The sequence below is a fragment of the Grampus griseus genome (assembly GCF_964374135.1).
Source record: "Grampus griseus genome assembly, chromosome: 6".
NCBI lineage: Eukaryota > Metazoa > Chordata > Mammalia > Artiodactyla > Delphinidae > Grampus > Grampus griseus.
Window position 1 is genome coordinate 20,492,476 of NC_139000.1, and position 27,788 is coordinate 20,520,263.

Consider the following 27,788-nt stretch of genomic DNA (forward strand, 5'->3'; position numbering starts at 1 on the left):
CTCATCATCTAAGGTAAGTATATTTCATACAGCCCTGGATATGCTGTCTTTTACAAGTGAATTGAGAAGCAGTATTCTAGATATTCTTATAACCAGTGGGGAGGGGGGAATATAAACCCGATGATCCTGTACTTTGTTTTGTCTTATGAAAAGGTTTGTATCTGATGAGCTTTTCCTCTTCTCTGATTCCTAAAGAGCTGGGAGGATGGAATGGTGGGCATGAGAAAAGGAGGGAAGCGATTGCTTATCATCCCGCCAGCCTGCGCTGCTGGCTCTGAAGGGGTAATAGGATGGACTCCATCAACAGACTCGATCCTGGTGTTCGAGGTGGAGATTAGGCGGGTGAGTGAAATGTTGTGTTTGATGAGTCCTCTTTGCTAGTTAAGTAAAATGAATAAATCAATGTGTCGAAAAAGATTCTGAAGATATCTTTTTTTTTTTAAGTAGAAATGGTATAGTTGGAGAGAACAACAGCTTTGGAATCTAAAGGCCAAGGTTTATGTCCTTCTTGGCTCTGTATTCATAGTCACTTCTCTACACTAACCTTTTTATTTTATCTGTAAAATAGTGATTCCTGCCCAATGTTCACACCTTTTGATTTAGTAATTCTATGGCTACAAGTGTATGCTATCAACATGTTTACTTAAGAGTGCAAAGATACCTATATATAGATAGATAAATAGAGATAGATACATAGTTTCCTCGCTCTGCCACATTGTTTGTGATAGTAAAAAACTGGAAACAGCTTAAGTGTCTATTATTATGAGACTGGTTAAATTATGGTTCTTCATAGAGTGGACTTCTATGTAGTTCTTAAAGAATATCCAAAATCTATTTTTAAGTGAAAGAAGCAAGTTGCTAAACAGTATGGGGGGACTTCCCTGGTGGTCCAGTGGTAAAGAATCCGCCTTACGATGCAGGGGATGCGGGTTCGATCCCTGGTCAGGGAACTAAGATCCCACATGCCACGGGGCAACTAAGCCTGTGTGCCACAACTACTGAGCTCCCGCACCACGAGAGAGCCCGCGTGCCGCAAACTACAGAGCCCACGCACCCTGGAACCCGCACTCCACAACTAGAGAAAACCCACACACCACGACTAGGGAGAAGACTGTGCACTACAACAAAGAGCCTGCGCCTCGCAGCAAAAGATCCCGCATGCCTCAATGAAGATCCTGCATGCTGCAACTAAGACCCGATGTAGCCAAAAATACATTCAAACAAACAAACAAACAAAAAACAGTATGGTAGTATGATCTTGTGTTTGTGTGTCTGTGTGTCTGTGTGTATACAAATGAATATATGTATATGCCCATATATTCATATAAAATTTCTGGAGGCATTAAAAGAAATGAAATGATTTTCTCTGGAGAATGGAAATGGAGTTCAGAAACTTCTACTTTTTTACATTCTACCCTTTGTACCATTTAAAAATTTTATCAAGAATAATTTCTATAATAAAGTTTTAACAAATGGCGGTTAATTAATGTTCCCCCTCCCCCACCACCAAAAAAAAAGACTCTGCTTTATACTGTGATTATTAAGTCTGAATGTGATAATGTTTGTGACTATAAATTATAAAGTACAATGCAAATAAATATTATGACCATCCTCATTGTGATTATTCCTTTATTCCTGCTGCAACAAAGGATATGCATTTTGTTTGTTTGTTTGTTTTTGCAGTACGTGGGCCTCTCACTGTTGTGGCCTCTCCCATTGCAGAGCACAGGCTCCGGACGCGCAGGCTCAGCAGCCATGGGTCACAGATCTAGCCGCTCCACGGCACGTGGGATCTTCCCGGACCAGGGCACGAACCCGTGTCCCCTGCATCGGCAGGCGGACTCTCAACCACTGCGCCACTGGGGAAGCCCAGGATATGCATTTTTTATTAATGACTCTTTCCTAATTGGACACCCTTATCTCTGGTGGGCATTCCAGTCCTCTTTGACTGATGTGCTTCCAGCTGCCTTTTTCACAGCTTTTATATTCTTTCTCAATTTTCCTTTGAGTTTGAGGAAGTCAGGGGTGGTAATAGATAACAAACCATTTTGAATCCATTAAGACTGACATTTTGTAAACATAAGAAAAAAATACCCTATTTTACCAATAATCAAAGAATTACAAATTGATTATTAAACTGACAAGGCTGGGGGAGTTCCCTGGTGGCCTAGTGGTTAGGATTCTGGCTTTCACTGCCGTGGCTTACATTCAGTCCCTGGTCGGGGAACTGAGATCCCGCAAGCCGTGAGACGTGGCCAAAAAAAAAAAAAAACCTGACAAGGCTGATACAGAACGATAATACCCAATGTGACAAGAGTGTTAAGAAAGATTTATATACTACTTACGGAGTATAAAGTAGTTTACCCTTTACGGTGTGAAATTTAATGGTATATATCAAAAGTTTTAAAAATAAGCATACCTTTTATCTAACAATTTCACTTCTGGGAATTTGTATTTTGGAAATTATTATGTGCGAAGAGAGATAAAGCTATTCTTAGAAGTATTGTTTGTATAGAAAAAATTAGAAATAAATTGAATATCCAACAACTAGGAATTGGTGAAATATATTTTATGATAACATAGATATTTATGACTTGTGTTCCCAAAATCCTTTGGAGACTTTTTCCTGTAGATGATAACAGTTAGGGGCATGACCCTTAGACCTACTCTTCAGTAGTTAAAAAGGATGTTGTCGATTAATAATTTAGTTAACTAAATAATAATTTAGTTAACATGGAAATATGTTAATATATCAGTGAGTAAGCAAAGCAGGGTACAAAACGGTATGGCCCCATTGTTGTAAAACACGCACTTACACACACACACACACGCACACACAGATAATATAAGTGCAAAATATTACATCCAAAATTCTAAAAACGTTATTGCTTAGTGGTTGAAATGCAGGTGATTGTTACCTTTTTTTTCTCTTTTGGCTTATCTACATTTTCTGATTTGCCTACAGTGACTAGGTAATGACTTGTATAATGAAGAATAAGTAAAATGAAAGGAGAATGGAGGGGGAAGCGTGCCTTTTTTTGTGGTGTATTAGCCTGTTCCATCTGTGGTTGATCTTTCCCTAGGTCAAATTTGCTAGAGATTCCGGCTCTGATGGGCACAGTGTTAGTTCCCGGGATTCTGCAGCCCCTTCACCCATACCTGGTGCTGCTGATCCTGTTGTGTCACCGTCCACATCTGTTCCTTTCAAATCAGGGTAAGATACTGGAGTTGTATAAAGCTCTTTTATTGTCCATGTAAATGATTCTTAGAGGGGTTCAGAAATAGGGATATAGTTGAAAACTAAAATAATTTTAAATAATTGGGAAAAAATGGGATGAGGGAAATGGGGAAAGTAATTGCATCAGATTTTCTGACAAAGGATTAATATTCATACTCTATAAAAGCACTAACTTAGATATAAAAGAATACCTGCCAAACTCTGGAAGAAAATTGGACAGAAGGTATAAACACAAAATATATATCCAAGGAAAGAAATGTAAATAATAAGCATTTGAATGGAAAATTGTCCATCTTCACTAGCTTTCAGAAATTATACAAACTAAAGAAGAGTTAAAACTCTGTTTTACAGAGATTAAATTGGCAAACATTTTAAAAAACAATTTGTTTATACAGTATAATCTAGACTCGTGATTATGGATTTTGTTTTTATCTTAGGATATGTCTTATTTGCTTTCAGGGAGTCAGTTCTTCGTTCCAAATCTAACTCCCTCAGTGAACAGCTTACAGTAAATACAGTGAGTATATAAGTCTATCTCCTCATCCCCAGTTGGCTAGAAGGGTTTCATGTGCCTAGGGTATAGTAGGTTAGAGAAAAAAAATGTTGAAAAATGTTGATTTAGGCTAGAAATCAGTGGTTACTTTATTCATTTTCCCTTACTTGAGAGTCAGTATAAATTAGCTTGGGCTTCTGCATCAACAGACTTGGATTCAAATATTTATTCTTATAAGCATGTGGCTTTGAGGAAATTATCTGACTTCTCTGGTCTTCAGCTTCTTCATATGTCCACTCTCGCCGCTCTTATTCAACATAAATTTGGAAGTCCTAGCCACGGCAATCAGAGAAGAAAAAGAAATAAAAGGAATACAAACTGGAAAAGAAGAAGTAAGACTGTCACTGTTTGCAGATGACATGATACTATACATAGAAAATCCTAAAGATGCCACCAGAAAACTACTAGAACTAATCAATGAATTTGGTAAGGTTGCAGGATACAGAATTAATGCACAGAAATCTCTGGCATTCTTATACACCAACAACAAAAAATCAGAAAGAGAAATTAAGGAAACACTCCCATTTACCATTGCAACAAAAAGAATAAAATACCTAGGAATAAACCTGCCTAAGGAGGCAAAAGACTTGTACTCAGAAAACTATAAAACACTGATGAAAGAAATCAAAGATGACATAAACAGATGGAGAAATATACCATGTTCTTGGATTGGAAGAATCAATATTGTGAAAATGACTATACTACCCAAAGCAATATATAGATTCAGTGCAATCCCTGTCAAACTACCAATGGTATTCTTCACAGAATTAGAACAAAAAATTTTACAATTCGTATGGAAACACAAAAGACCCTGAATAGCCAAAGCAATCTTGAGAAAGAAAAATGGAGGAATCAGGTTCCCTAACTTCAAACTATACCACAAAACTACAGTAATCAAGACAGTATGGTACTGGCACAAAAACAGAAATATAGATCTGTGGTACAGGATAGAATGCCCAGAGATAAACCCACGCACATATGGTCACCTAATTTACAACAAAGGAGGCAAGAACATACAATGGAGAAAAGACAGCCTCTTCAATAAGTGGTGCTGGGAAAACTGGACAGCTACATGCAAAAGAATGAAATTAGAACACTATGTAACACCATACACAATACAATTAAAAAATAGACGGAAGACCTAAATAGACATTTTACCAAGGAATACATACAGATGGCCAAGGGGCACATTAAAAGATGCTCAACATCACTAATTATTAGAGAAATGCAAATCAAAACTACAGTGAGGTAGCACCTCACACCGGTCAGAATGGCCATTATCAAAAAACCTAGAAGCAATAAATGCTGGAAAGGGTGTGGTGAAAAGGGAACCCTCCTGCACTGTTGGTGGGAATCTAAATTGATACAACCACTATGGATAACACTATGGAGGTTCCTTAAAAAACTAAAGATAGAACTACCATATGACCGAGCAATCCCACTACTGGGCATATACCCTGAGAAAACCATAATTCAAAAATAGTCATGTACCACAGTGTTCATTGCAGCTCTATTTACAATAGCCAGGACATGGAAGCAACCTAAGTGTTTGTCAACAGACGGATGGATAAAGAAGATGTGGCACATATATACAATGGAATATTACTCAGCCATAAAAGAAAGGACACTGAATTATTTGTAGTGAGGTGGATGGACCTAGAGTCTGTTATGCAGAGTGAAGTAAGTCAGAAAGAGAAAAACAGATACCGTATGCTAATGCGTGGACATAGAATCTAAAAAAAAAAAAAAAATGGTACTGATGAACCTAGTTGCAGGGCAGGAATAAAGATGTAGACATAGAGAATAGACTTGAGGACACGGGGTGGGATGGGAAAGCTGGGGCAAAGTGAGAGTAGCATCGACATATATACAGTACCAGATGTAAAATAATTAGCTAGTGAGAAGCAGAAGCATAGCACAGCGAGATCAGCTCGGTGCTTTGCCATGACCTAGAGGGGTGGGATAGGGAGGATAGGAGGGAGGCTCTAGGGAGGGGATATGGGAACATATGTATGCATATGGCTGATTCACTTTGGTGTACAACAGAAAGTAACACAGTATTGTGAAGCAATTATACTCTAATAAAGATCTATTAAAAAAATAAATAAAAAACAAAAAAAATGGAAATAATTCTCACAGCCCCTCTAAGTGTTCCCGTGATATGTTTATAAAGCACTAAGCTCAAAGCCTACATAGAGCTTGTCTTCAGTAATCTTGAGATTTTTATGAGGTTTAAATGAAATGATGCCTATGGAGTTTTTAGTATTGTGTCTGGCATATTGTAAGAGCTCAATTAACATTAGCTCTGTTATCATAATTACTGCTAATGCTACATATCTTCATACTTTCATTCTCTCAGAGGAATTCTACACTAATTCACCAATTAGTTGACTTCTATCAGGTTTCTGGGCCTCTGTGTTTCCCCAACTGTAACATGAGAAGACTAGCATACTGTTGTAGTAAAATTTGGATTTGAAGACCTTTAGAAGATGTACACTGTGTTTGCTGCTGCTCTGCCTGGTCCGTGAAGGCATCTGAGTTTACTACATGTGGATGAGATGATAGCTGAAGTGCTTCAAGTTCTAAAGCCCTGTGGCTTTCACCTGCCACATTGGGAAACAGGATAATTGTATGAAGTGAAATTGATGATTAATTTCTCTCCAACACTAGTTTATTTGCTTATATTCAGTCCAAAGCAGAAATTAATTAAGCAAATAATTGATCTGATATGTGTAAAAAGTGATCTAAACCCAGAAGGTTAAGCCAGAGAATCAAGAAAATTGAAAAACAGTTTATAATCTCAGATCTTTGAATAGCCACGATTGTTCAGTATTAGTTCTTTTGTAGTCTCGAGACACAGCTACTTTTGTCACCTATTTCTAAGCTTCAGTAACTTTTCGTAGACTAGTGCTCTCCAACCTTTTTTTTCTTTCTTATTTTACAGTTTTGGTTTTTTAATTGGGGCAAAGTTCACATAATATAAAATTAACCATCTTTTGGTTCTTTTTACATTTAAGTTTTTATTTTTTGTTTTGAATAGGTAATTACATTCACATGGCACAGTTAGCAAAACAGTATAACAAGATATACATTGAGAAGACTCATTCCTACCCCTGCCCCCATGTACCCTGTTTTATCTCATCCCCAACCTTGGGTAACTGCTTTTATTAGTTTCTTATGTATTCAATGTTTCTTTATGCAGATGCAAGCAAATAGGAATGTATATTTTATTTTCCCCCCTTCACAAAAAAATAGCATATTATATATGTTATCTACCTTGCTTTTTATAATAACAGTATCTTTCCATGTTTGTATATAGAAAGCATCCTCATTTTTCTTTATCTTTAGATCACAATATTCCATTGTGTGAATATTGGTTTATATAACTAGTCCTCTTTTGATAGACCCAACTTTTTTTGATTATGTGTCTCCATTAGTTAAGAAAAAATGATACACCCTCTCAGTATATGTTTGTTTACAAATTATATACATAAAGTACTCTCCATCCCTGTAAACAAGTTTAATGTCTGATGTTTACTGTAGCTTAAAAATAATTTTAAAATAGAGGTCATGGTCATTTCTTTTTACACTCATTAGATCATCTTGTTCACCCTTAGGAGTATACATTCTGCTCTGAAGGCTGCACTTTAAACCAGTTAATGCATACAGAGGCGTCTAGCTCAGGGACTAGTACGTCATCAGTGCCAAGTCAGTGTTAAATGAACCTGAATTTAGAACACAGAGCTCCTGTTTTCTTTTTGCCCTAAATCTCTTCTGAATATTTATCTGCTGAGTTGCTCTTGGGCTTTTGAGAGGTTACTATTATCTAAAATGCCTCCCTCCCTTAATCTATACTTTAGTTTTTTTATCTGTAAAATGAGAATACTTATGCCTGGTAGGGAGACTTGATTGCAGTGAAGGAATACAGATGAAATCACTTTGTCCATTCCAACATATAGGGAATTATTTTTCCTACTGTTATTAATTGTGACCCATGTATGCGTCTAGGCAAGAAATCTTTAATTCTCATTTTCTAGAAGATAGTTTCAAATAGATAAGGCAGGGGGGACTTGTTGAAAGATTTGATATAAGAGCCAAAAGACGTAGAGTTGACTGAAGGTAATGAACCTTGATTATAGTGATTTTTGTGACTTTCCTCTCTTTTTAGAATCCGGATACAGTCAAGGCCAAGTTGATCTCTCGGATGGCTAAAATGGGCCAGCCCATGCTGCCCATTCTTCCACCACAGCTGGATTCCAATGATTCAGAAATTGAAGTATGTCCCACTGGCTGTCTTAGAATGAATAGTGCAGATGTTGCTGTCTTCTGTTCTTTTAACTGAAATTATTGCTTTTTCTGCCTCTAACCCAGAATCATTATTTAGAGAGCTTATATTCAGAATGATACAGGTTGGTATTGGTACATGTGTTTCTGCTATAATTATCACTTCCCCTGAGAAATGGAAGCAATTCTGTATATCTGCCACAAGAACTGGGCAGTTTTAAGTAGTTAATTTAGCTTTCTACTAAAATCTCTGTTGTCAGCAAACATCAGCCTTTAGGCAGCATGATGCCTGACCCGTAAAAGAATGAACTCATATTTGTTGATTGAATGTTTAGATTCTCTTGGGAAATGTTGATTTTTCCACTGATGTAATTTAATATGAAGATCACACTGTTGTAGGAATTCCCTGGCAGTCCAGTGGTTAGAACTCAGCACTGTCACTGCCAAGGGCACGGGTTCAATCCCTGGTTGGGGAACTAAGATCCCACAAGCCATGAGGTGCAGCCAAAAAAAACCACTGTTGTATCTTTTGGCTTTGTATGTGGCATGATTTTTTTTTAATTAATTTTTTTTTGACTGCATTGGGTCTTAGTTGCGGCGTGCAGGATCTCTCATTGCAGCACACAGTCTTCTCTCTAGTTGTGGTGCGGGTTCCAAAGTGCGTAGGTTCAGTAGTTGGAGCATGTGGGCTCAGCAGTTGGGGCGCACGGGCTCAGTTACCCCGTGGCATGTTGGATCTTAGTTCCCCAACCAGGGATCAAACCCATGTCCCCTGCATTGGAAGGCGGACTCTCAACCACTGCACCACCAGGGAAGCCCGGCATGATTTTTTTGAAGTTCAAAAATTTTATTGCAATCAGCTCTATCAATTTTTCCCTTTGTTTTTTGCTTTTGACATTATGCTTAGAAAGCCTTCCCACTTTCAGATACTGTAAACATCACATGTCTTTTTAAAATATTTATTATTATATGTTTAGATCTATTATTTCATATTTAATCCATCTGGAATTTGGTGAATGGTGAGAAGTAACTTAATTCCAACTAAGTTCTTTTCCCATTGGTTAGTTCCTTATTGAATAAAATAATTCTTTCTCAACTGAATTGAAACACTTAACAGTGATTAATTTTTAGGATTCTTTGATATTGATGTAAAACAAAGCAAGCGTGATGCTTTTGAGGAAAAAAATTTTCAAAATAGGCTTTTTTTTTTTTCACAATTTTGTTTTATTTCTTCACGGAAAAGCTCTGTGTAGATTTAACATTTTAAAGGAAGATAGGATTTCTGGGATCTGTTATAGGATTGATTTTTATCTGGTTTCTGGAAATGAAATTTGGATAAGATAATATTCTTATTAAAATTTTTAGGTTCGAATTATTAATTGTAGAGTAATGTAAATTAAAAAGAAGAAACATATTTAACAAAAAGGACATTGTTTATATGTTGTTTCATAATCTGATTTTTTAACTTAATGTTATATCATGAACATTTATGTTAATATCAGTAATATAAAAATAGTAAATAAATAAAACAAAGCTTTATCACCTTTGAAGATAACCCAGTGCTCTGTTACATTGATTTATCATGATTCCTTTTACTCTTTTGTTAGACATTTAGGTTGATTTATGTAATGATGTAAAACTGTGATGCTTTTCCAGAAATGCAAAATACATTTCTGAGAATACTGGGAAACAAGAGGAAGTTCTGAAGTAAAAGAATGTCAAAGAGATTTCAGCCCTTAAACTGTAGCATAGCAGATCACAGTCACTGTATATTGTGCCTCAAGTTTTTCTTTTCCTTGAATGAATCAAGAAGATGTTTGTATGTTAACTTTGTTTAGAATTATAGTAGGGACCAACATTGCTTGGCTTTTATGAAGAGAAAGAATGAGGGGAAAACACTCTAAAACTATATTGTCAAAAACAGCATCGTAATGAGGCACAGTGAATCCTACTCTATCTGATTTTCTGTGAGTACCTTGAGGTCTGTGTATATTATTTGGCAGAAGAGAAAGGCTGCATTATTCCCTGGGTTTCCTTGTAAGAGGCCCTAATTCTGTGGAAACAGACTAGGTCAGTCTGAAGGAAGCTAGCTGCTGGTTTGCAAAATGATACATTATGGGGAGCAGTCACTCTAGCTGCTTCAGACAAAATAACATCAACAACTTATACTGGAAATTAACTATGATTATTTGATATAATTTACAGGGAGAAGGGATCCTACTCCAGTATATAATAGAGTGCTTTCTTCCCATAGCCCACACCTTAAACTCTTGCCTTTCTGCTTGCCTTTCCTTCCTCTTCTTTGCCTAAAAGCACTGGTTGTAAGCAGGTTTAGGGTGGACAGTCACCCTCAGTCTTCAATTAAGGACCCATAGACACAGTAACCAAAATGCTCATGCTGTTGCAGGACGTGAATGCTCTTCGAGGAGCTGGGCAGCCTATGGTGACTCCGTCCATCCAGCCGTCTCTTCAGCCAGCCCATCCAGTGCTACCACAGATGACCTCACAAGGTAAGGAACCTCTCTGAGGCTCTGTGGCCTTGAATTGGGTCGGTACCAAAGTTGTCATCATTGTTCCTTAAAATGTTAGGCTGCATTGTTTTAGTATTGAGAACTGAACTAGAGTATAAAACTTGTCAGTTTGTCCCTGGGTAGGGCATTTTCAGACCTGGAGATGTATTTGGTCTGCTTGCTGTGTCTTCTGCTGTGTTGCATTGTCAGTTTTGGAAATCGGCACTCAGCTAATGAGCCATCTCCCTGTGTGTAATTCTGCACTTTCTGTCAGCTGATGGTGTCGAAGGTCTGAGTCACGTGCACCTGAGCATGCCCAATTTCCTTCCACTAGCCCATTGCTGAGACTCCAGTAGAGCTGAGTTTAGGAGACTAGGTGAGAGAAGTGGTCAAGTCTGAAGGGTGGTGATTTGAAAGGTGATAATCCAGACTTGTACCAAGAAGCAAGGGATGGATAACAGTGAAAACTTCTTGCTTTATCTTAGCACCTCAGCCATCTGTTTCTGGGCTCCAAACACCGTCTGCTGCCTTGATGCAAGTTGCATCTCATGATTCCCACTCAGCTGTATCTGGAAACGCCCAGTCCTTTCAGGTAACAACATTTTTAAACCATATCAGTTATAAGCTATAATTGATTATGGTTCTAGGCAGTCTCCTTTCTTCTTCTTGCACGATTTGTACTGTACCAGTTCCTCACAGAGTTTATGATTTTTCTCCTTCCTCAACTCCTACTTTCTCATGTTTAAACAAGCAAGGGATTACCTACCTTATAGGTGGTTGTAAAGATTTTGTGCAAGAACAAGCAAAGCACCTGGCACAAGGCCTGGCACATAGTAAAAGCCCAAGCAATGTTTGTTTGTTTTCCTTTTCACACATGTCTAATTGAGGGCTATAGATTCAAGTCTTCTGTGTTCTCTTCTGTCAAACAGCTGATAGGCCAAGATTCTGCACTCCACTCAGCAGAACGGTTGTGGTGGAGGTCAATGGATGGAGGCTGTATGAAAATACAGCCGAACTCTTTGTCTAGTTATCCTCCAAAAGTGAGCTCTTAAAAGTAGGTTTTTACTGTTTTCACAGAAGGCAGTGGCAACAGCCTGTCTGCCTCTGCTGACTGTTTGCCCGGACAGTGGACTCTTTCTTTTGCCCTGACACATTTGATGGTTAAGACTTAACTCCCCATCGTAACAGACCCTCACTTCCTTGGTGATTCTTGATGGAGGGATCAGAGTGATGGTGGCCAAGTTATGCCCCATTAGGAAGGGGTGTATCAGAATTGAGGAAAGTCCTACCTGGCCCTCTCCCCACTCCTGAATGGACCTAATGGAGAGTTATATCCTATAGACTAAGATTCTTTTTTAGTAATGGATGGGTGGTTATACCAATCCCTGGAAATGAGCTGGATTTCCTTAATTCAAGGAAGAATAACCATCATCACTAAAATGATAGCTGCTGTTTATTGAGCATTTATTGTCTTCCAGGCACTTACTTACGAGCTGTTAGGAACTTTACCTATATATCGCTTCATTTAATCCACACAACAATCCTAAGAAATGGTATTATTATTTTCATTTTATAGTTGAGGTGGCTGAGGCTCAGAGGAAAATGAGAGCTCTTGGTCATACAGATAAGCATCACAATCTGGAAGGGGAGAGGCATCCTTTGGAAACTGGTGACTTTAGTTTGGAATCGCAGTGAGCACCTCTTCTTTTACCTTAATGAAACCAAGCATCGTTTGCTTAGTTTTAAATTTTTTTTAGACCATCAATAGGCCCAATGGCCGGGGGATGAATTCCTACTTAATTAAATCATCACAAGAGGACTGGGGAGTGACCTGAGACATGCTTCCCTCACTCTCTAAGTATGACTTTAGTGACCAGGCATCACTGGATTACATACATGACTCTCCTGCTGCAATTATTACCCAATACCAAACCCTGGTCTCATACATCTCCAGCTTCAATAAGTTTGAGTCTACTTCCAGTTTATCTACTTTATTCCATCCAAGACAAACTAAGCAGAAAAGAGAGATATGACTGTTTTATAAGCCATCTGTAACTTGGCATTTTCTCAGCCCTATACAGGTATGCAAGCCTATGCTTATCCTCAGGCACCAGCTGTTGCTTCCCAGCTGCAGCCCGTCCGGCCCTTGTACCCCGCACCGCTCTCTCAGTCTCCTCATTTTCAAGGTAGGAGTTTCTCATCTTTTGCTCTTGCTGTGCTTTCCTCCCTCCCATCCCTTTTTCATTTTGACTCCAGTAGATCTCTGCCCTTTTTTTCTTTTCTTTTTTTTAAACAAGTTAGTTGAGGTATGACTTACATACCGTGCAATTCACTCGTTTTAAGTGTACAATTCAATGGGTTTTTTTAGGATGTTTACAGAGTTGAGCAACTATTACCATAATCCAGCTTTAGAACATTTACATCATCCCCACAAAAACCCTCATGGCCACTTTCTGTGTTTTGTTTCTTGCATTTTCTCCTGCCAGCCCTTTTTAATTCCTCTCTCAGAGTTGCTCTGTAGAATTCATAGCTAATAGTAAAAGAGTAAAAACATTGGAGGAAATTGGGAGAAACCATGATGACTGTTCAGTATCTCTGAAAGCTATTTTGTTAAAATTTTAAAGTTGTGAAAAGAATATACTTTTATAAAAAGGTCAAACAACACAAAAAGGTGTGAAGTGAAGTTACTTTTTTCCATCATTAAACCCCTCTGACCTTAGGAAACGGTCACTTTTCAGATATCTTGTATACATGTACAAGTGTGGTTGCCTAGTGTAAAAAACAAAGCAAAATAAAATGCACACAGCTGGGATGGTATCCTGCCTTCTTGTTCTGCAGCTTGTCTTTTGTACAGTAATCACTTTGGGTATTAGGACAGTGGTAGGAAGAAGCAAGTATATCCCACAATGAAATGTATGGTCCTGGAGTGGTAAGGGTTTCCTGGGTGCATCCTTTGTCTGGAAGCCCTGCCCTTCTCCATCTGGGAAACCACTGAATCTGTCATCTCCTCTGTGAAGGCTTCCTGTTACCATCCCTCTCTGCTCTCCTTCCAGAGACATAACTGTATACGTGTGTCACCAAAGAGTTAATCTTGCTTTTCTCTGTGCTTCTTTTGTACCTTGTAACCTCGTACATGGTTCATTCTTTGCACTTACAACACTCTGTTATAATGATCTGTTTACACGTGAGTCTCCTCACCAGACTGACCTTGCCAAGGGCAGGAACCGTGTTTCATTCCTTGCTGTATCCTTGGTACCTGGTCCAATACCTGGCATGCAGTTGGGTGAATGGAGAAGCGATCTGAGTTGCTAGTGCACAACTTGTGCCCTTGAACCAGACTGTATCACTTGATGCATTTTGCAGGAGGATAGCTGGTTATTGTTAGCTTTGGAGCCATTTTGCCTTTAACCCCTCTCCATCTTCTCCTGACAGTGTAAGTCGCCTACAGCATTTTCCAGTATTTGGAAATGTTCATTTCTTTCTTTCTTCTGCTGATAGAGCTGTTGGCTTTTCTTCATACAGTATCCTCTGCTACAGTTTCATAAGTTTCTTTTTGGCTAATGTCTGTTCAGGATCAGGTGACATGGCTTCATTTCTCATGACTGAAGCCCGGCAACATAACACTGAAATTCGAATGGCAGTCAGCAAAGTGGCTGATAAAATGGATCATCTCATGACTAAGGTGACTGAGTCATCTCATGACTAAGGGGCTGTGTTGAAAGTGGGGGTATAAAGAGGGGATACAAACAGGGAGCAACCAGGGCTATAGGTAAACTCTTCCTGGTTTCCTGTATTCATAGTAGTTAGTAGTTATTTCCCTAGAAGGGTCGTTTTATTTGGGGATCCAGTTAGCAGAAGAAAACTCCTGCTTACATTGGAGATTGTCTCAGAAACTTATTAACCCCCTCAAAAAAGTAGTCAGACCTTGGGTAAATTGTATTTCTCCTTTTAAAAATGTCATGAAAAGTCTTTCTGACACTCCTTTTGTAGGTTGAAGAGTTACAGAAACGTACCACTAGCAATTCCCTGCTCATTCCTAGCATGTCGGTGACAATGGAAACAAGCATGATTATGAGCAACATCCAACGAATTATTCAGGTGAGAGTGATCAAGAACAGAGCACTCTAATATGTATAAAATAGGTAACTAATAAAAAAAAGTATATCATTAAAAAAAAAAGAACAGAGCACTCAACCTGGAGATCTTGCCGCTGCTCTCTCTGGAGTTGTACTACTGTTTGAAACCTCTACTCCAGGAATAAGAGCATGTGATAAATGCCACACGGAGGTGGGAAATTCTGGAAAATCCATTATGACTTAATTACTCCAAGTGACTTATCACTCTATTATCAGAAGGAAACATTTCTTTTTTGACCATATTCCAAAGTTCCCGCTTCATTTTATAGCCATTTATACATTTAGTCTATTGGATGTAGTGATTTGTATCCATCAGGTAGAATTTGATACATTGTTTTAAGTATTATATTTATGTGGACATAAGTTCTAGATTTTTCTAGATTTTTTAGTATCATCTGGTGTAATAGTATCATCTGGTATTCCCTTTTATCTGGTGCTTCTCTCTTAACAAGTTAAACGTCATATATTTCGAATTAGGAAAATGAAAGATTGAAGCAAGAGATCCTTGAAAAGAGCAGTCGGATAGAAGAACAGAATGACAAGATTAGTGAACTAATTGAACGAAATCAGAGGTAATGACAGGTACGGGGCACTGGCTAGGATGGACAAAAAAGGGTTTAGTTTGTAAATGCCCAAGTTAAATAAGCATGTTTGTTTACAGAAGTTTATGTGTATTTCTGCTCTTTTCTGTTTCCTGCCTGTCATGTGAATTACTGCTTGTTGACTGAACGGATTTCAGGAGAAAGAGCTCAGGAGGCTGTGATGTAATGCACACCTGCGTTTGAATCCTGGCTCTGCTCCTCATTTGTTGTGTGGCTTTGGGCGTTTTATTTATTCCCACCGGCTCTAGTTTCCTCATCTGTAAAAGCAGTGTTAGTGCCTAGAAAACTCCTGATGTCCTCTTCTCTCTTCTGTGTGGGCTGACTCTTATTTTATCAACCAGAACTTCACTGATTTCCACATAAAACCCAAGCATTGTATAATTTTTCTAGATCCTTCTGAAAATTTTTTTTGTGGGGAGGGGTCAGGGGAACATGTTACAGCAGCATTTCACTTTAAAATATCCTCCCATATTTCTCTTCTCCAGTGTCTCTTGTCTCCCACATGGAAGGGGGAAGGGGAGTGGCTTTCTTTTCTTCCCTCCTTGTAGCCTTCATACTCCTGTCTCTTTCCTCTCTTATTTCCCCTCACCACACATGTTCAAATTCCCCTCCTCTTCATTCTTCAAATTCAAAGCAATTCACCCTGGTCCAGGTTCCTGCCTCCAAATTTGATTACTGCAGATCTTCGGAAAATAAAATGCTTTCAGATTGTTCCTGATGAAGGTATAGAGCAATGCTCTGACGACCGAATGTATTGATACATTGGGTTATACCTGGTATGCATTGAGTGCTTGATAAATGTTTTCTTTTTCCCTGTTTATTTCACAGGTATGTTGAGCAGAGTAACCTGATGATGGAGAAGAGGAACAACTCACTTCAAACTGCCACAGAAAACACACAGGCAAGAGTTTTGCATGCTGAGCAAGAGAAGGTAAAGTAACTGGGGAGAGAAAAGCCCAAGTCAGGATGTGTAGAGCCAAGGAGTGTCCTCTGTACGTCCTTACCAGTTCGCTTTTTAGAATTTTTGCCATCATTGAGAAGAGAACTAGAAATCTTCCAACAGATTTTTAATATATCCAACATCCAGATTTCTGTTGTATAAATGTGTTACAATAAGTTGACTCAAAAACAATCACTGATGTTAGTAATCTGGTTAAGGTGAGGATTATACAGTTTATTAGAAACTAATCCTATTCTGCTGAAAAAATCAACAGACGATTTCTGTTATGCCACATAACAAACATTTATTGTGAAGTTTGAGACTGTTTAGTTTGCTCCTTCATCTGTGTCTGCCAAAGCATTTTAAAGTTTTGCTGTTTGACTTCAGTCAGTTCAGAATTAGGTATTTTGACCTGTTTCTGAAGTAGCTATAAGGAAGGAAGACTGTTGTGGGTCTTGGGTTGAGATGACTGCTTTGGAAGCCCCACTCCTCCTGTCTTTGCTCCAGTGACACTGTTTTTCTGAAATGAGTTCCTTCTTGTTTGGGCTCCCCCTCATCAGCTGGGACATCGCAACCCTTTCATCTGCTATTTTCTCAGATTTAAGAAGTGTTTTATATTTTGTATTTGAATTTTTTTGAAAACATGAAAATTGAGTGGAATGCACTTTATAACTTGAGATAAGAGCTTTTGAGTGATCTTCCACTCTGCTTGTTCTTTGGTGAGAGTGACCATCCACCCCACTGCCTCTCCTCTGGAATTCATCCCCTCCAGTGGTCTTAGCTGCTGCAAGGCCCTATGCAAGTGGTCTTCCCTCTGATATCAGTGAACTCTGGAGCCACGATAGACGCAAAGCCCTCTGAGCATTGTGTTAGTTCAGTTTCTGTTAGGCCAGTTGAGGCAAGACAGTGAGTAAAACTTTGATTCTACTTGCGGCAGGTGAAAATTCCTCTTCTGCCTGGAAGTCCAAACTGTCATTGTCCTCTGAGTTTAACAGATGAAAAGCTAAGGCTGCTGAACAGCAAAAATAAGTATCTTAGAGCTCACTCTAAAAGTCGCATGTTACTAAAAAATTTATTCTGACACTTACTAAAACAGTAAGGAAGATTTTATTCAAGACTATTGCAATAGATGGGAGTTCCCTGGTGGCTTAGTGGTTAGGATTCTGGACTTTCACTGCTATGGCCCGGGTTCAATCCCTGGTTGGGGAACTGAGATCCCGCAAGCCACACGGTGTGGCCAAAAAAATAAATAAAATAAAAAGACTATTGCAATAGGGAAGAAATGTTGAGCTCAACTCCAAATACAGTTAAGGGCAAGAGGGCAAGTGGGGAATTTACAGCCAAGGAGCAGAGTGAGGGGGGGGTCAGTGGATGGAAAATTACTAAGAGGAGACATCCTGGGTAGGGGGATTCTTACTAACGACAGGCCAAGGACTTAGACAGCAAAGGTTGGGATGGAGAACTTTGATCAGATATCAAGGGTAGAGATTCACTCTAAACTGACTTAGCAGGGATTCTTGCTAAAACTGGGCTGGTCCGGCCAAAGACAGGAGGGGAGAACAAGGTCATGGGCTTAGAGGAGCCTAACTTGAAGTGTGGTCAAGGAGAGAGACTTTGCCAGTGTACACTCAGATACTCATTCATAGCTTATTTCTTTTTATTTTGTACACAATTTGTTTTATTTCCCCCACCTTTAAGAGAGCCAAAATATCAGATTTTAAATGTAAGCTAGAAAACTGATTAAGGCTTTGGAATAAATGTTTAAAACTGAGGTAGGCACAGTGAATACCCTAAGAAGGGACAAGTGATAATAAGAAAGTAGACAGCAGTAAGAATGCATGTAAAGTATAGTGGTATAGGAAGAGTAATGGTAGTAGCAGTGTAATAGTACAGGAGAGATGGTCCAACCCCGTAAATACACTGCTGCCCAAAAATCAAAATCAGCGGAGCAGTTGCTCACTGCCTTTCCTGTCATCTGATTTCTCCTATTTTTTACAGGAGCACATCAATTCAGGTGAAATGAATGTAGTATTTGTCATTTGTTTACCATTCCTTTTCATTGACCATCCTTTTAATTATCATTTTCATCATCGCCCTTCATAAACAATATCTGTAGACACTTTTCCAGGGTAGTCATTTTGACTTCATCGGATGTTACTTGAGACTATTTAGCTCCTGTTTGGCCAGTACAGAGCACCATTTAAAATGCATTGAAAAAAAAATAAAATAAAATGCATTGAGCAGTCAAAGAAGTTGGAGTGTTCCCTTCTTTTATTACCACTGTTCTTCAAAGAACCCCCAAAGCAGTTACTCTCACGTGACCGATCTTTATAGTACTACTGTGGGTTGGCCAAAGAGTTCATTTCCAAGTGAACTCTTTGGCCAACCCAATATTAGTACAGTAGTGCTGGAGAGAAGTTGTAGCCTGAGAAGTGGATTGCCATCAAAGGCATTCAATTTAAAATTTAAAATACCCTTTTCTTGTTAAAAAAAAAATGCTTGTTCATTATAGGAAACTTAGAAAATGGCAGGAATACCATTTCTCATGTATCAGATTGGTGAGATTTAACAATAGGTGGTGACTGTATACCAAGCCACTGAGTATTTTTTCATAACACTATTCTTAATAGTTGCGTACAGGATAGATATATCAATTTGCTTAAGCTCATTTTAAAAATTATTTTGTGTTTCCATTGTTTGGCAACTATAAACAATGCTGTATCGGTCATCCTTGTAGCAAAATTTTTGTGTTCTTGCATAGTATTTCCTAAGGACAAAGTTTTGCAAGGGCATTCCTGAGTCAGAGACCTTGCACATTTGAGGGCTTGATTTGGGCTTAATTCAGGTTGAAGGTGGCCTTAGCTATCTTCCTACCAGTTCAGCCAGCACAGAGTATGTGAGGTTGGGCCATCACCATCTTTAAAGTGACATCGTACTTTGTTACTGTTCAGGCCAAGGTGACGGAAGAGTTAGCAGCAGCCACTGCACAGGTCTCTCATCTACACCTGAAAATGACCGCCCACCAAAAGAAAGAAACGGAGCTGCAGGTACAGCTGACAGAAAGCATGAAGGAGACGGACCTCCTCAGGGGCCAAGTCGCCAAACTGCAGGCAGAGCTCTCAGGTATGCCCTTGCTGGAGGGGGCTGGGATTTTGACAATGTAAACTTAAAGAATTACACTGTTTCCTTCCTCCCAGTCCATTTGGCATAATGCTAGTGAAGTTTGTGAAGGACAGAGCCAAAGGTTAAGGTGAACCAATATAAACCTATTACAGGATTGTTTGGCATAAAGGACAACAAAAGAACTGACTAGCCATTTAGAGTGGATCAGTGGCCACAGTTCTGCTTTGTGTGGGTGAGTGTTGAGTATCCTTGGTACTTAGGATTGGCCTCATAGGCCTTGAAGAGTTAAACTAACTTGTGACTAACTAATCTAACTGAAGGGTTCCTTTAACTTGTGACTCAGTAGAAGCTTAAGAAGCAGGTGCTTCCTGCTGCAGTTGCCTCTTTCCTAGAGCATGGATTGCAGTCCTTCAGCCTGGCACTCAAGGCCCCTCCACCTTGGCTTATTTCCTGTATGTTGCCCAATTCAACGTAGCTCTGGACATACTAGCCAGCCTGCTGCTTCAACACATCCTGTATTTCTTGCCTTGCTTTTTATCCATGCTGTTCTCTGGACTTGGTGTGCCCACCATCGCCAAGATTTGACTCCAGTTCTCTCCAAACACTGCCTCTTTCAGAAACTTTCCCTTTTTTTTTTCTAGAATATTTGATCTCCTTTAAAATCCTTCATCTCCAAGTGCATTATTATGCCCATTATCAGAGATAGCCTTTGATCAGCACTACTTATATGTGTTTTCCCTTCTAGAATGCAAGCCTCTGAAGGGCAAGGATGGTGTCTTTCTCATCTTTGTAAAGTCCTTCCCTTAGTATTAGTTTAGTGCCTGGCACAATGGTGCTGCTCAAGACATGGTGACTTGAAAAGCAGATTTGTGAAGACTGGCGTGTTGATTCATCCACCACTTTGTATAAAGAAAGACATGTGGAAGGCACAGATGGGACCAGTGGGTGGGGTGTGGCTGGAATAGCAGCAGAGTTAGGAAAAAGCAAAATTAACTTGCCCAAAAAGAAAGCTAAAAAACACTGATGTCAGTTGGTGAAGTGATACCTTGAAGATAAATCCCTTCCTTTTTAGAGCATCACTTGGGTGCACTTGAGGGAAAATCTTAGATTTGAATGTTGTACAAATAGCCTCTTTTCTGTTTTTGTGGTGCTCTGTGACAGTTACCTTAAGGGCACCATAAGGATCTCAAAAGTCTTCCAACAAAATTAATTTTGATGCATTACATTTTTATTTTTTTATTTTTATTTTTTATTGATGTATAGTTGATTACAACATTGTGTTAATTACTGCTGTACAGCAAAGTGATTCAGTTATACATATATATATACATTCATTTTTTTAAATATTCTTTTCCATTATGGTTCATCATAGGATATTGAACGTAGTTCTCCGTATTATACAGTAGGACCTTGTTGTTTGATGCATTACATTTTTAAGAAATATTCCAAATAGCTTTATTTGAGAAGGAATGTTTTGAAAGCAGACTCTTCGTAGAATGTCCCAGCTACCACGAGAGTTGAGAATATCTTACCCAGGCAGTGAGAAAGGGCCTGGACCACTACTAAACAAAGATCTCAATGTGTTGAGTCCAGTGTGTTGAGATGATGACTGAAATGGAATTGTGGGAGTGGTAATATTCCGAAGGTGGTCTCTGACCGCTTGGAACATTTCTCTTCCATTTTGTATGTGTCAAAGGTGACATGTAGGTGCAGAGATAAATATGGATGGATGGGGGAGTCAGTTTATGGCTTGATAAACCTGCTGTTGGTCAGTGAGGTGATGCTGGAAGAAGTGAGTGGAAGAGGCTCGTGTGGTAGGGTTGGGAGATGATGGAATGCAGCTTTGAAGGCGGTGCTGGGTTGCCATACAGCCCACTGCAGCTCTGGTTCTGCAGCCAAGTCTCTGTGCTGTCATATCCCAGAGCTCCAAGAAACCTCTGAGCAAGCACAGTCCAAATTCAAGAGTGAAAAGCAAAGCCGGAGACAACTGGAACTCAGGGTGACGTCCCTGGAGGAGGAGCTGACTGACCTTCGAGCTGAGAAGGAGTCTCTGGAAAAGGTAAGTTCTACATCTGAAGTTTCTCTGTTGGGCCCAAGTGGCCAGGGTTAGCTGTTTAATAAACATTTTTATTTTCCTTTTAAAAATTACAGTTGCATGTGCTCATTGTAACAAATACAAATAATACAGAAAAGTATAAAATAAAAAATAAAATTTATCTTTTCCCCCTCTCATACACTAGAGGCAACAACTATAAAAGATGTATGATTATTCTTCCAGATTGTTTTCTGTGTATATAATATATACATACACATACGTATATACATGTATGTATAAAATAAATGTACATACATATATGTACGCTGATAACATTTTTAACAATAATGAGATCGTATTTATTTTTATTAATTAATTTATTTTTTATTTTTGGCTGCGTTGGGTCTTTGTTGCTGTGCGCGGGCTTTCTTTAGTTATGGCGAGTGGGGGCTACTCCTCATTGTGGTGCGCGGGCTTCTCATTGCGGTGGCTTCTCTTGTTGTGGAGCACGGGCTCTAGACATTTGGGCTCAGTAGTTGTGGCACACGGGCTATAGAGCACAGGCTCAGTAGTTGTGGTGCATGGACTTAGTTGCTCCGTGGCATGTGGGATCTTCCCAGGGCTTGGACCTCTGTCCCCTGCACTGGCAGGCAGATTCTTAACCACTGTACCACCAGGGAAGCCCCTGGGATCATATTTAATACTTAAAAAAAAAATTGTATTGTGGCCATTATACTAATGAGAACTTTCTCATTCTTTTTTTTTTTTTGCAGTGTTGATTATTTTTATTTATTTATTTATTTAAATTGGGGTATAGTTGCTTTACAATGGTGTGTTAGTTTCTGCTGTACAGGAAGTGAATCAGCTGTATGTGTACATATACCCCCTCCCTCCTGGACCTCCCACTACCCACCCCCATCCCACCCATCTAGTTCACCACAGAGCACCAAGCTGAGCTCCCTGTGCTATACAGCAGGTTCCCACTAGTGATCCACTTTACACATGGTAGTGTATATATGTCAGTCCCAATCTCCCACCCCCCCTCCTCCGCCCTGTGTCCACACGGCCGTTCTCTACATCTGCATCTCTATTCCTCCTTGAAAATAGGTTCATCTGTACCATTTTTCTAGATTCCACATATATGCGTTAATATACGGTATTTGTTTTTCTCTTTCTGACTTACATCACTCTGTATGACATTCTCTAGGTCCATCCACGTATCTGCAAATGACCCAATTTCATTCCTTTTTATGGCTGAGTAATATTCCATTGTATATATGTACCACATCTTCTTTATCCATTCATCTGTCAATGGACGTTTAGGTTGCTTCCACCTCCTGGCAATTGTAAATAGTGCTGCTGTGAACATTGGGGTGCATGTGTCTTTTTTGAATTATCGTTTTCTCAGGGTATATGCCCAGTAGTGAGATTGCTGGGTCGTATGGTAGTTCTATTTTTAGTTTTCTAAAGAACCTCCATACTGTTTTCCATAGTGGCTGTATCAATTTACATTCCCACCAACAGTGCAAGAAGGTTCCTTTTCTGAACACCCTCTCCAACATTTATTGTTTGTAGATTTTTTGATGATGGCCATTATGACCAGTGTGAGATGATACCTCATTGTAGTTTTGATCTGCATTTCTCTAATTATTAGTGATGTTAAGCATCTTTTCTTGTGCCTCTTGGCCATCTGTATGTCTTCTTTGGAGAAATGTCTGTTTAGGTCTTCTGCCCATTTTTGGATTGGCTTGTTTCTTTTTTTGATATTGAGCTGCATGAGCTGTTTGTATATTTTGGAGATTAATCCCTTGTCAATTGCTTTGTTTGCAAATATTTTCTCCCATTCTGAGTGTTGTCTTTTCATCTTGTTTATGGTTTTCTTTGCTGTGCGAAAGCTTTTAAGTTTAATCAGGTCCCATTTGTTTATTTTTATTTTAATTTCCGTTACTCTAGGAGTTGGGTCAAAAAAGATCTGTGATTTATGTCAAAGAGTGTTCTTCTTATGTTTTCCTCTAAGAGTTGTTTTTTTTGTTTGTTTTGTTTTGTTTTGTTTTGTTTTTGCAGTACGCGGGCCTCTCACTGTTGTGGCCTCTCCCGTTGCGGAGCACAGGCTCCGGATACGCAGGCTCAGCGGCCATGGCTCACGGGCCCAGCCGCTCCGTGGCATGTGGGATCTTCCCGGACCGGGGCACGAACCCGTGTCCCCTGCATCAGCAGGTGGACTCTCAACCACTGCGCCACCAGGGAAGCCCCTCTAAGAGTTTTATAGTGTCCGGTCTTACATTTAGGTCTTTAATTTTCATTCTTTATAACTACTACATAATAGTCTACTGTGAGGCTGTACCATAGTTTATTTAACTATTCACCTGTTGATGGATATTTATGTTTCTCTTTTTTCACTATTTCAAGCACTGCTGTTGTGGACATCTTTGTACTATATAACTATTTTTGCAAATTCTTTTGAGCATTTCCATAAAATGGATCACTCGAATTAGAATTGCTGCATTAGGAGGGAGACGCAAGAGGGAAGAGATATGGGAACATATGTATATGTATAACTGATTCACTTTGTTATAAAGCAGAAACTAACACACCATTGTAAAGCAATTATACTCCAATAAAGATGTTAAAAAAAAAGAACTGCTGCATCATAGAAGAGTGCTTAACATCTAAATTTTTGAAATAAATATTGCCAGATTATGCTTGAAGAGTTTGTTAGGTTACATTTCCAGCACTGTGTGAACAAGCCCATTTCTCCATAGTTTTTCCAACTCTGCACGTATCGATTTTTCTAATCTTTATAGTCTGATAGGTGAAATATACTATCTTGTCTTAATATGTGTTTTTGTTAGTATTAAAGCTTTTATATATTTAATGCCTATTTATATTTCTTCTGTGAATTCTTCTTAATGTCCTTTGCTATTTTATCTATTGTAATATTAGTTTGATTTAGAAACACTATTAAAGGTGCTAATCCTTTGTCAGTCATAGATGTGACAAATATTTTTCTAGTTTACTGTTTTTTAACTTTAATAGTATCTTTTGATGTTTTATAAATTTAATATCAGGGTAATACTAGCCCCACTGAATGGATTGGGAACAGTTCTGTCTTTTTCTGTGCTCTGAAACAGTTTAAATATGAAACCACAACCTCTTTCTGAGGTTTTAATAAAACTCTAGTAAAGTCCTTTTGGCCTAGTGCCTTTTTAGGGGATAAATCTTGGTCTGTATTTTCAGTTTCTTCTATGATTTTCTCAGGTTTTTTAAAAACCAGTTCTTTCTGATCTTGGGGGCTGTTTCAGTTTTTCACTGTTCTAGATACTCCTGCAGTGACCGTCCTTGTAGCACATTATCTTTGTGAACATGATCTACTGCTTCCTTAAATTATAATTTGTGTAAATTCTGGGTGTGTGTGCGTATTTTGAAGGTCCTGTCACAGGATTCTGATTTTCCTACCAGTAGATTGTGAAAGTATCTACTTCCCTCTGCCCTCACCACTGTTAAGATATTCCCCATCTCTTCATAGAATGGTAGATAAAGCTCTTCTTGTTTTCCTTCTTCTTGTCACAATTTTTTTCTGCCAGTAGCCAAGAATGTTAAATAAATAGGGGAAATTAAATTGCAAAAATGAATTGTTTCCAGAAACGAAGTAAGGACCCAGTGATGTTAATAACTACCACCACCAACCATCACCATCTCCATTTATCCTCTATCAGACAACTAGAGCTGATGATGGTTCTCTTGTTCCTAAGAACCTCTCAGAAAGGAAAAAGAAGTCAGCTCAAGAGCGCTGTCAGGCTGAGGAGGAGATAGATGAAATTCGTAAATCACACCAGGAGGAATTGGACAAACTTCGACAGCTCTTGAAAAAGGCTCGGGTGTCCACGGACCAAGCAGCTGCAGAGCAGGTAATGGGAAGCTGAAGCACTTTGGAAATAAAAGGAAGGCATGAAGGACTCAGAAAAGTTTCTAGTTGCTTCTTTATCCTTTAGGGTGAGATTTCTCATAGTTGATGGGCTAACTTTGGACAAAGGTGGAAGAAGAGCCAGGAATCGAATGGAGAATCTTCTTCCTTTTTTAAAGCTTAGTGAGAATTTTACTATAAGTAAAATATGAAGGAAAAAATTCTTTATAAAAACATTCCAGACATAAGGCCAAAGTCCTCACCCACCAGACACCATCCTTCAGGCACATTACCGTCCTTGAAAAGAAGGGACTTATTTAGGTAATTAGGCAGGGAAACCAGGGATAGTGGCAGTACACAGCTGGATCTCTAGTCCGTTTGACAGCAGCCTTTCTTTTGGTAAGTTCCTAAATTCATGTCTGCATGTTCTTTAATTAGAGTGAATTGGTGCCCTCACTTTGATCACCTATGGGAATTTGGACAAAAATAAGTTTCTTCTGAACCCATAAAGTTTAAGGGCCTGGATCCTGAAAAGTATGATCATACTAGGGCCCTGCCTTCCTGGGACGTGTCTAGACAGTCACACCTTTACCTGGTTGGAGTACCTTTTAGAGTCCTAGCAACCAAGGTCTTCCAAACCGTTGTTTCCTTGCTAAATCTGGGCTCTTAGCTTACTCTTTTTGCCTTGTTGAAGATGGGCTTCCTTAGATGCGACTGGACCCCCCAGCATACGGGTATTACTTTCTCTTGGCAGCTGTCTCTAGTACAGGCTGAGCTGCAGACCCAGTGGGAAGCCAAGTGTGAACATCTGTTGGCCTCTGCCAAGAACGAACACCTGCAGCAGTACCAGGAGGCGTGTGCACAGAGAGATGCCAGGCAGCAGGAGCTGCTCCATCTTGAGGAGAAGGTGGGTGTTTTCCCTGGACTTAGACAGCCTGGTTAATTTGAGGCAAACAGGTTGTTCAAGTCTTGCAGATCCTTTTGTACCTGAAAGATGTTAATAGCTTGAAAACAGAATCATACTTGCTCAGCTCTCCAGTTTATCAGTAATCTTTCACATACTCATTTGGGATGACAGGTCAGTGACCTAGAAACAGCAGCACTCATGATCTGGACCATGTTTTCCATTATAATCTGATCCTTCATTTATTAAGCAAATATTTATTGAGTGCCAGTTGGGTTCCAGACACTGTGTTAGGGAAAGGAACTCTCCTCAAGAATCTCACAATCAAGGAAGGGAGACCGAGGAACAGAGATAAGGATTAAATGCTGTGAGACCCAGAAGAGGAAGTGCCTAGGGGAGCACGGCCAAGAAGGACAAGGAGCTTCGGTGAGGTGGGGAAGGCTGGGGGCGGCGGCAGAGGCTCTGGGCAGAGGCTCTGAGGTGGGCTGGAGCACAGGTGTGGTGGAATCATCTGGCATAAAAATGAGAGAGAGAGAGGGATGGCTTAGCGCCCAAGTCCTCATATCTGGAGGTCAGTTTCTTAAAGTACCCAGTTGAAAAGAGGAAGGCAATCTTGTAGGTGAATAGGTTGCTTCTAACGTCCACTGTTCATATGTCTGTGTGACTAGGGTTATCAAACCCTGCCCCACCCCCGCCCCGCCTTTTTATTTTATTCTTGACCTGATGAGGAACAAGGCAAGTGACCTTGTTGGTAAAGAGGAGATGAAGTTGTGAGTTGAGATTGAGTGATGAGGAAATGGAGTGCCCTGAGTCAGCAGGCCTGGGTGGGGGCGGAGGGTGTGGATGTCAGCAGACCGAACGAAGTGAGATTGACACTTGAAGCTTAGGATGGTTCTCCTCCTCCTGGGTTTCCTGACCTTCACCTGGAAGTCCAGGTTCCAAGGCCACAGCCACAGTCTGTTTTGCAGTGTTTAGCCCTCCAGGCCCAAGTCACAGCCCTGACAGAGCAAAATGCACAACACATCAAGGACCTGGAGAGCAAGTCCCAGATGTCTGGGGTTGAAGCTGCTGCTGCTGCTGCTGCTGACCCCTCAGAGAAGGTGAGCTGCCGATTTCGGAGAAGTGAGCCATGTCATGTCAGGGGATTGAATGTACACATCAGGCGCTCGGAAAGAACTTCTGTTAGTTTGTTGTGTTGTTAGCTTTTTTCCTAACTTTATCGATCTCCCACTTATCTGACTTAAGTCACAGTTAACCCATTGAATCTATCTCTTTGGTGGCAACCCCCAAAGGGCCTTATCCTGAGGCTTTGACAGATAAGGGAAATGTTTCTAAATCACAGGGGAGGAGTGGGAAGTGTGCCCAGCATCTTCTAGCCACTAATCCTCATAGCCCATGACAGCTCTAGTGGTGGCCACGGTGGGAGGAAAGCATCAGTGAGTGGTCTTTGAGCAGTCTTGGGCACACAGGCCACAGCTTACCCATCCTTCATAGCCCTCCTCTCAAGTGCTGCTCATTATTGAACATTGTCCCCTCCACAGTGACAGCCTTAGGTGTCT

The 27,788-nt window shown here is 39.7% G+C and overlaps 1 protein-coding gene across 4 annotated transcripts in view; it reads left to right on the forward strand.

The window, feature by feature from the left end:
- The window catches only part of FKBP15 (FKBP prolyl isomerase family member 15), a 55,812-nt gene that overhangs the window by 22,997 nt on the left and 5,027 nt on the right, over window positions 1-27,788 (forward strand). For 3 of the 4 annotated variants that reach the window (XM_082656156.1, XM_082656158.1, XM_082656159.1), the window contains 16 exons: window positions 196-342; window positions 3,084-3,214; window positions 3,698-3,755; window positions 7,960-8,067; window positions 10,483-10,585; window positions 11,071-11,177; window positions 12,657-12,771; window positions 14,158-14,267; window positions 14,576-14,683; window positions 15,199-15,293; window positions 16,152-16,254; window positions 19,215-19,386; window positions 21,309-21,445; window positions 25,174-25,329; window positions 26,080-26,232; window positions 27,198-27,329. In XM_082656156.1, coding sequence (XP_082512282.1) covers window positions 196-342; window positions 3,084-3,214; window positions 3,698-3,755; window positions 7,960-8,067; window positions 10,483-10,585; window positions 11,071-11,177; window positions 12,657-12,771; window positions 14,158-14,267; window positions 14,576-14,683; window positions 15,199-15,293; window positions 16,152-16,254; window positions 19,215-19,386; window positions 21,309-21,445; window positions 25,174-25,329; window positions 26,080-26,232; window positions 27,198-27,329 — 1,935 coding nt within the window. The remainder of the gene's footprint in view (window positions 1-195; window positions 343-3,083; window positions 3,215-3,697; window positions 3,756-7,959; window positions 8,068-10,482; window positions 10,586-11,070; window positions 11,178-12,656; window positions 12,772-14,157; window positions 14,268-14,575; window positions 14,684-15,198; window positions 15,294-16,151; window positions 16,255-19,214; window positions 19,387-21,308; window positions 21,446-25,173; window positions 25,330-26,079; window positions 26,233-27,197; window positions 27,330-27,788) is intronic. The other variant, XM_082656157.1, reaches the window with a different exon arrangement.